This window comes from Nerophis ophidion, linkage group LG17, assembly GCF_033978795.1.
Source record: "Nerophis ophidion isolate RoL-2023_Sa linkage group LG17, RoL_Noph_v1.0, whole genome shotgun sequence".
NCBI classification, from domain to species: domain Eukaryota; kingdom Metazoa; phylum Chordata; class Actinopteri; order Syngnathiformes; family Syngnathidae; genus Nerophis; species Nerophis ophidion.
In genome coordinates, this window is record NC_084627.1 from 1,150,870 (window position 1) to 1,160,869 (window position 10,000).

Here is a 10,000-nt window from a genome sequence, read left to right on the forward strand (position 1 = left end):
TGGTCTTACTTAAAAATGCACGCGTTTAGTTGTGTTCAGTGTTGAAAAAAAAATTATATGGCTCTTACGGAAATACATTTTAAAATATTTGGATTCTTGGCTCTCTCAGCCAAAAAGGTTCCCGACCCCTGACCTAGGAACTCCAAAATTATTATCAGCTCAGTTTTGACCAAAATTGAGTTACTGGGTTTTGCCTTTGGACGGGAGAGGTGAGGATAGGAACGTAGGTCTAGCGGTAAATTGAGAGCTTTGCCTTTCGGCTCAGCTCCTTTACCACAACGGATAGATACAACGTCCGCTTTACTGAAGACGCCGCACCGATCCCCCTGTCTATCTCACCATCCACTCTTCCCTCACTCGTGGACAAGATTCCTAGGTACTTGAACTCCTCCACTTGGGCCAGGGTCTCCACCCTTTTCCGGGAAAGAACCATGGACTTGGAGGTGCTGATTCTCATCCCAGTCGCTTCACACTCGGCTGCGAACCGATCCAACGGTTTAATTGTAACTTAGATATCGGGTTTTCACTATGTAAAGCGCTTTGAGACACTAGAGAAAAGCGCTATATAAATATAATTCACTTCTCTTCTCTTCACTTCACCGTACAGGTTCTTCCAAGATGGCACCGTAAGAGTCCAACATCATGTCCTCAGGTTCCAGATGGGTGAGGAGCCCCGCTGAAGATATGGACCTCAGCAATGGCGCCTGTGAGGCGGAGACCATAGTCGCCCTGAGTGACCACCCGTCCACCAGCAACGACGGCATGTCGGACTTCTCCAACAGCGACATCTCCCTGCCCGAGGTCTGCATCTCCACCGACGGCGAGGAGAACGCCAGCTACGAGGTCCAGCAAGCCTACAGGATATTCTGCTTTCTGCTGGAGAAGCAGAAAGGCATCGCCGGCCCCTTTCTCCATCAGGAAACCCGGGAGCGAGGCGCACGGGGCGTCCGCGGTCTCAAGCAGCTGATGAGTTTGCAAATCATGGAGGAGAAGTTCACGTGCCGGGAGTATAAGACCATAACAGAGTTTGTGACGGACTTCAGGCTGATGCTGGAAAACTGTTACCGTTGCCATGGCGTGGACCACTGGATGTCCAAACAGGCTCAAAAGCTGGAAATCATGCTCGAGCAGAAGCTCACGCTGCTATCCAGGTATCGAGCTTTTGTTATGTCAACTTTTGTCACCAAGTAGCACCTTGGAAAAACACTTGGCTCTCCAAGAACCACCATAATGACCAACATTAAAATACAGTCGTGTAGTAGCTAGGGCTGGGTGATATGGCCTTTTTTTAATATCTTGATATTTTTAGGCCATATCGCGATACACGATATAAATCTCGATATTTTGCCTTAGCCTTGAATGAACACTTGATACATATAATCACAGCAGTATGATGATTCTATGTGTCTACATTCAAACATTCTTCATACTGCATTAATATATGCTAATTTTAAACTTTCACGCAGAGAGAAAAATCACAACTAAAGTCAATTGACCAAAACTGTATTTATCAAACAGTTATTAAGCAGTGGCACAAACATTCAAGTCATTTCCAAATCATAAGTGCAAGATTGTCAGAGACATTTTAAAACAAGCTATTAGTGCACTTTTGTGCATGATGTCACTAAAATGACATAACAAAACAACACTAAATTAAAGTGCACTTTTTGTACAGAAGGCCACTACAATAATTTAAAACAAATAAAGTGTACTTATATGCATGATGTCACACAAGATATTTCAAAAACTGTCAAATAAAAATGAGCTCCTAAAAGTAAACTTTTCAATAAGGTTTCGGAGTGCATGGAAAAGTCAAACGGACTAATAGCTGAGTAGCAATTTTGAGACGCAGGCAGGGGTAGATAAAGCTGCTATCAAATCATGATTCTCATTAGTGCAGCTCATGCGATCCTATGGTGCTAACAAAGACAACATCAAGAGGTTGCCTGCAGCAGTTGTTCTCAAACTTTTTTCAGTGATGTAGCCCCTTTGAACATTTTTTTAATTCAATTCCCCCCTAATCAGAGCAAAGCATTTTTGGTTGAAAAAAAGAGATAAAGAAGTAAAATACAGCACTATGTCATCAGTTTCTGATTTATTAAATTGTATAACGGTGCAAAATATTGCTCATTTGTAGTGGTCTTTCTTGAACTATTTGGTAAAAAAGATATAAAGATAACTAAAAACTTGTACAAAAATAAACAAGTGATTCCATCATAAATGAAGATTTCTACACATAGAAGTAATCATCAACTTAAAGTGCCCTCTTTGGGGATTGTAATAGAGATCCATCTGGATTCATGGACTTCATTCTAAACATTTCTTCACAAAAACACAAATCTTTAACATCAATATTTATGGAACATCTCCACAAAAAATCTAGCTGTCAACACTGAATATTGCATTGTTGCATTTCTTTTCACAGTTTATGAACTTACATTCATATTTTTTGAAGTATTTTTCAATAAATATATTTATAAAATATTTATGAATTGTTGCTATTTTTAGAATATTAAAAAAAAATCTCACGTACCCCTTAGCACAGTGGTTCTCAACTTTTTTTCAGTGATGTACCCCCTGTGAACATTTTTTAATTCAATTCCCCCCTAATCAGAGCAAAGCATTTTTGGTTGAAAAAAAGAGATAAAGAAGTAAAATACAGCACTATGTCATCAATTTCTGATTTATTAAATTGTATAACAGTGCAAAATATTGCTCATTTGTAATGGTCTTTCTTGAACTATTTGGGGAAAAAAAGATGTAAAAATAACTAAAAACTTGTTGAAAAATAAACAAATGATTCAATTATAAATAAAGATTTCTACACATAGAAGTAATCATCAACTTAAAGTGCCCTCTTTGGGGATTGTAAATGAGATCCACCTGGATTCATGAACTTAATTCCAAACATTTAATCACAAAAAAAGAAATCTTTAACATGAATATTTATGGAACATGTCCACACAAATCTAGCTGTCAACACTGAATATTGTATTGTTGCATTTCTTTTCACATTCATGTTTTTTTGAAGTATTATTCAATAAATATATTTATAAAGGATTTATGAATTGTTGCTATTTTTAGAATATTTTTTTTTAAATCTCACGTACCCCTTGGCATACCTTCAAGTACCCCCAGGGTACGCATACCCCCATTCGAGAACCACTAGCCTACAGCCACAGCTGTTAATGCCTATGTTTATTGAAACCAAACTATAGGAGACTGCAATTAATATAATATAGATGTTTTTTCCCCCCCACAAACTACCACCTCAGAAAAAGTATCACCACAATGAGCAACATTAAAATGCAGTAGGCTTAAGTATTCATTAAAAGCAAGGCAGAGGTTTTATTTAACGCATATGGCCACTGTAACATTACTCACAGTTTGAACAGTAACACTGAGTTTGAATATAGCAAAATAACAGACTTACCTAATGATTAAAATAAAATTAATTGCGCGTACAATATTTGATTAAGTGATTCTGTGGCATACCAATAGACGTACCTCTCGTGGCATTTACGGTAATACGCCATTTTCCATACAATCACAAATTATGTGCTTGTTTCGCTCATAAATAAATATAACGCACCTGCTATAGCGAAGAGTGAGAGGATGGTGCAGGGGGGATCATTAGTGTTGAAGTGGAACCTCGAGATGCGATTTAGCGACAAATTTATTTGAGACTACAAGGGCCCTCCTGTGTTGCTCTTCTAGGCAAGCACCGTGCGCTGCTGAAAGCACCGGCGACGGAACAATTAAAAAAAGGCGACGCAGCAATGTATTTTTTTTATTGTGAGCTTTTTATGTTTTCCCACTCACTTTTTGCAAATGGTCACAGCCAATTACGCAGATTCTTAAATGCGCCGTCGCCCAAAACTGCCGTAAATAAATTGTAGTCCCGTAGGAAACGCTGCCACTCACAATCACCGCACGGAGTGCGTTGATTTACCTTGTGTGATAAAGTTTTTAACAAACTAATACAACTAAGCATTTACTGTGTTAATTGGGACAAATCCAAAAGATGCCCCAGGGGCTACACTGAGGTCGTCTCGCACCACACAATTCAAGTCATTGACGCAAGATAAGCGGATGAATATGATCTCACTTCCTGCCCAAAATAGGACACTTCGAGAGAAGACGACATTGGCGGTGACTTCAGGAGGACGTTTCGGCGCAGGGGAGGAACGAGCTCCAGGCGGGACGTCCACAAGGAGGCGACTGTCCTCTCGCAGCCTGGCCACAATCACTGTCGGTGGGCACGAGTCCTTCATGGTGCAGGCTCTCAGGCTGGAGGAGCAGCAGAAGGCCAAGGAAGAAAGACGGTAAGTTGATCACTCGTGTAAAATGTGATTGATGCTGAAACCATTATTGCAGAATAACAATAATAATTTATTTTATTTGTAAAAAAAAAAAAAACACTTTACGTTGAGCAAACAACCTCAAAGTGCCACAGTGTATAAAATATATTAATAATAATGAAAAAGTAATAAAAATAAATAAAATATAAAACTAGAAACGGCCCAATATCTAGAACCAGCATGAATGTCTTTAAAAAGTATTTTTTAAAAACTTGGGTTTTAACAATAACTGCGGTTAACCCTTTTTTCTCCCTGTAGTAAATGATATAAATTGAAATAATCTGTTCCAGAGTCAAACTGTGGCCATCACAAAACATACCAAGCAACTATACAGCCAAAAATTGTAATACATTTTTCTTAGCTGCTAGAAATTTAACATTTTCAACTGTCATGCAACTTTTCATTTAAAGCTGGTCTTTGGATATTGAAGATAATTAAAAATAAAATTAAGTAACTACTCATCCTTTAATGATGAGCATATTCATATTGAGGCATGTTTTTCTACCAAATAATAGTTTTTTCAGGATGTTCAAACATGGAGGGCCCTGTATATTATCGATCGATATTTTTTTTTCATTGTGTAATATCTGAGGTTAATCCTTCAGAATGTTCAGATATGCAATCAGGCATCATTCCACTGTAGTGTTATTATTTTATTTACAATATTTGTAATTTATAACAACAAGTTTAGTTATTCCATTGTTTGTGCGTGTGTGTGTGTGTGTGTGTGTGTGTGTGTGTGTTTATGAACTGCTTTTTTTGGACTGGTTAATTGGTTTAATTGGTTAGTCCTACTTGAACTATTACAAAGTTGTTAGGATGTTCAAACATGGAGGGCCCTGTATATTATCGATCGATATTTTTTTTTCATTGTGTAATATCTGAGGTTAAGCCATATAAATAATAAAATAAATTGAAATGATCTGTTGCAGTGTAAAAGTGTGGCCTTCATAAAACATCAAACCTTCCTTCAGAATGTTCAGATTTGCAATCATGCATCATTCCACTGTAGTGTTATAATTTTATTTACAATATTTGTAATTTATAAGAAGAAGTTTAGTTATTCCATTGTGTGTGCGCGTGTGTGTGTGTGTATGTGAACTGCTTTTTTTGGACTGGTTAATTGGTTTAATTGATTAGTCCTACTTGAACTATGACAAAGTTTTTTTCGTTTTTTTTTTTTCCATTATTGCTGAATTTAAATGAATTTGTAAACTTAACTGCCAAAACGTCAAGAGTTTCCACAACAATTCAAAGTGTAGTGGTTCAGACAACATTATAACATTTGTACAAAAAGTATATCAAGTTAATTACCATTGGAGGAGGTCCACTGGTATTAAGTTTAGTTTTAAGTGAAATGCTGTGGTTATTTTTCAGACAACGTGAGCTGGAGAAGAAAGAAGCCGGAGAAATGTCAGCCAAGGCGGTGGAAGAGTGGGAGTATACCTTGCTGTCCCAGGCGTCCCCCCACCCTGTGGACACCCTCTGGGAGCTCCCTGCCATCGGGCACTTCCTGTGCCTGGCTCAGACCGCGCTCAACCTCCCTGAGGTTGTCTTTTTCGAGCTGGAGCGCTGCTTGCTGATGCCCCGCTGTAGCACCCTCCTCTCCAAGATCATGTCCTCTCTCCTGTCCCCGTGGCAAAGGAGGCCCACGCTGCACCGCCGACCCGCCCTGCCGTACCGCCGCTGGGAGGCGGAGCTCAGGCTGCGCGTTAAGGGCTGGTATCGAACAGTCGGCGCCGCCCGCATTCAGACGGCTCGGGCCGAGCAGCTGGGGCTCTGTCACCAGTTTTTCCGCAACCTGGGGGAGGTGAGCCCCTTGGAGGAGAGGCCCTTTCACCTGCTGCCCTTCTACCAGCGTGTGTGGCTCCTCAAGGGGCTGTGCGATCACGTGTATGAGACCCAGAAGGACGTCCAGGATGCTGTACTGGCCCAGCCCATACATGAGTGCAGGGAGTCCATTTTGGGATACGACACCAAGGACAACGCCTACATACATTTCCCACATTTCTGCGGGGCGGACTTGAGGATCTACTGCCAGACCCCCAGCATGCCTCCTGCTTTCCCCTTCCCTTCATTGCTGGTGAGAAGGGTGGACATGCAGGCGAAAAATCGTGGCGGATTGAAGGACGAGGAGGACGGGGCTTTAGTGGACTCGGGGGAGACATTGAGGTGCTTTAAAAGGGAAAATGGGGACGGAGGGGAACATGAAGAACAATTTTGGTCCATGAAGGAGGAGAAGGTGTGTGATGCATGGTCCTCGGATGATGACTTAATTCCTGTTCCGAGTTCAATAGTGCGGAAAAGACATTTTAAGGAAGATACTTTAGATCAATCAGTAAACAAAGACGGTTTCTGCTTAGGCCCTGTGCGTGGAATTAAAACAGAGAGCCAGGATGCTTGTCTGAATGTCGGAGAACATAGCTACACAGGTAGGTCGCCCGCCCGCTCTGTGGACGTCACATCACCAGCGCCACCCTTCGGAACCAACGCGGAAGTAGAAAGCCCTTTCACACCAACCCCATTTTTAGATCGTCACCAAACTATCGAGTCCAAGCAGCACGGCCCTCAAAACCTCGACAAAGAAGACAGAACACGGTCGAAAAAAAGGAAGTGGAAGAAAAAGACACAGCAAAATACGAGCCCGTGTCCGGCCCAGGCAAGCGAATCCGCTCTGCAGGAAATTACCACGACGAGCCCGAGGAAAGATAAGAAGAGAAAGCATAAAGAAGGTAAGGAAAAAGGTTATTGTTTACGTCAGACCCAGAAATGTATTTAAATGACCTGAATGTATAGCACTCCTCCAAATGTTTATGATTTTATGTTTCATAAAATCCAGTGTGTGTGTGTGTGTGTGTGTGTGTATAATATAGATAGATATAATGTGTGTGTGTGTGTGTGTGTGTATGTATGCATATATATATATATATATATATATATATATATATACACACACATTACAGGCCAAAAGTTTGGACACACCTCATTTCAATGCGTTTTCTTTATTTTCATGACTATTTACATTGTAGATTGTCAATGAAGGCCTCAAAACTATGACACCAGTGAAGTGAAAACTATTTCAGGTGACTACCTCTTAAAGCTCATAGAGAGAATGCCAAGAGTGTGCAGTGCAGTGATCAGAAATAGAATATAAAACATGTTTTCTGTTATTTCACCTTTTTTTTTTTAAGTACATAACTCCACATGTGTTCATTCATAGTTTTGATGCCTTCAGTGACAATCTACAATGTAAATAGTCATGGAAATAAAGAAAATGCATTGAATGAGAAGGTGTGTGTGTGTGTGTGTGTGTGTGTGTGTGTGTGTGTGTGTGTGTGTGTGTGTGTGTGTGTGTGTGTGTGTGTGTGTGCATGCGTGAAACAGGCTTGTAGGGACGATATAGCCTCTGTTTTTTCCTGACCTAATGTATATTCCGTTCTACCGCGGTATTTATCACCGTATAACGGATAAACCACAGAAATCTCAACTATATATATATATATATATATATATATATATATATATATATATATATATATATATATATATATATATATATATGTATATATGTATGTATGTATGTATGTGTGTCTTGATTGGATTATCCAGAGAATAGTGCTTGATACCGTGGCAGAGCGCAATATGTAGGTGTGGGAAAAATCACAAGACTACTTCATCTCTACAGAACTGTTTCATGAGGGGTTCCCTCAATCATCAGGAGATTTGATGATTGAGGGAACCCCTCATAAAACAGTTCTGTAGAGATGAAGTAGTCTTGTGATTTTTCCCCCACATATATATATATATATATATATATATATATATATATATATATATATATATATATATATATATATATATATATATATATATATATATATATATATATATATATTTAAAGGCAGCTCTGTTATTTTTAGTTATGAGATCAGCATTTCACCTTTTTTTGTTACATTGTGCCTGTGTGCTTTATTTTCCCATTTCCCGTTTTTTCTCTAATTTCTACACTTATTCTGCAAAGTGATTTGACTTGCTTATCAATAATCTTTGTAAAATGTCAGATTTTTAATTTAGTTAATTTCGCTTGAGCTGCTAATGCTTGCTTTATTTTTTCAAGCCACTTGCACATGCACATATTTCCTTAAAATGCTGTTGGTTTTACAGGAAAAAAGCTTGAGTCTGCAAAAAAAATCAAAGCCGAGCCTTCAGTCGAGCCATCGTTTAAGGTAGCCACACACTCACTCACATTCCAGCAACTATTTTACTATATTTTCATAAGGGACAAAAATGTATGTCATTTAGAGTAGTCTGTGTACAGTTTGTATAGCAGTATATACATTTATTATCTATCAACACTCATACATTATCGTCTAAAATAGCCAGCTAAAAACAAGTGAATAGCAAGATAATTATATTTTGCCTCCAGCCTTGCATAGATTTTAGAGTAGTCACTGTACAGTTGTATTGATTTTCGATCCACTGAAAATGACTCCGCACAACCATTATTTTGGTGATGTTTATATTTTTGTCGCTTCTTTTTAGGATTAATAATTCTCAATTTTGTATTACACCAGTAAATCAACTTTTTCAAAGTCTCCCATTAAAATGATCTTGAATCTATTTAATTTAATTGGTAACATTTTAACATGTAAAATGTCTTATAAAGAGAAAATTGAATTTTTAGATAGAAATATTGAATAAAAACAATGCAAAAGAAAGTACTGCTAACAACTAGTTTTATGAAGTAATGTAATATTGTACAGCATTTACCTTGGAGATTGGACCTCTACGCTATCTCCTTCCAGCTGCTTCTCCGTCAAACACACCATCAGCAGATTTTCCATATTTTCATGGATGCATGTCTACTGTTTAGATATTATTTTTACATTCTTGGCTGGTGTTTGACTCGTTCTGCTTCAGTGTGGTGCAGACTACGGTAGCTGTGATACACTCGAATTGCTTTGCAGTATTTCGGTCATGTCTTTGATAGTTTTTGGTTTTCAATTAAATGTCTATAATACACTACTTTTTCTCAACGCTGACCTTCACACCCACTTTATTTCTTCCAATGTTTTGTCAATCTCTAGCCATTCGCTAATGCTAGCGAGTAAGACAAGATGTTTTGGTTGGATCTTACGCAGGCTTGTGGAGATATTTTCTGCACCAACTAATGGCGGGGATGATTGTAACAATTAGCTGAGACAACTTAAGTTGGGGCACTCAAGTTGAGGTATCAATGCACTTAACTTTTCAAATCCTCTTCGGTAGTTGGTTTGCACCAGTCTACAAGAGTTGCGAGAGCTGATCAGCAAAACCGAAGATGAGCTTGACGAACTGGAGAGTACAAAAAAGAAATTGGTAGGCGACCGAGTTCATGTGGATGATTTATTTATTCTTTGGAAGTGGAAAATAAGTGTCTCAATTTTCCTTTTGATCTTTCAGGATCGTTGGTACCATCGAAGACAAGCTGTGAAGGAACTTCACAGCACTCTCATCAGACTACGGAATGAACTCTCACCCTGGGAACCAAAACTTGTTAAGGCTTTTCAAAGAAACAGGTACTCTTCAGTTTCGAGCAGTAATTGAGATTACTGTGCCGGTTTACCTCTGTTAAGCAGCACAAAGCTCCACTCGCTTCC

General features: G+C 38.9%; 1 protein-coding gene across 2 annotated transcripts in view; it reads left to right on the plus strand.

Moving 5' to 3' along the window:
• The window catches only part of LOC133535767 (uncharacterized protein KIAA2026-like), a 20,988-nt gene that overhangs the window by 4,918 nt on the left and 6,070 nt on the right, over positions 1-10,000 (plus strand). For both annotated transcript variants that reach the window (XM_061875682.1, XM_061875681.1), the window contains 6 exons: positions 608-1,151; positions 4,125-4,325; positions 5,739-7,093; positions 8,526-8,587; positions 9,630-9,719; positions 9,804-9,919. In XM_061875682.1, coding sequence (XP_061731666.1) covers positions 643-1,151; positions 4,125-4,325; positions 5,739-7,093; positions 8,526-8,587; positions 9,630-9,719; positions 9,804-9,919 — 2,333 coding nt within the window. In that variant the 5' untranslated portion in view covers positions 608-642. The remainder of the gene's footprint in view (positions 1-607; positions 1,152-4,124; positions 4,326-5,738; positions 7,094-8,525; positions 8,588-9,629; positions 9,720-9,803; positions 9,920-10,000) is intronic.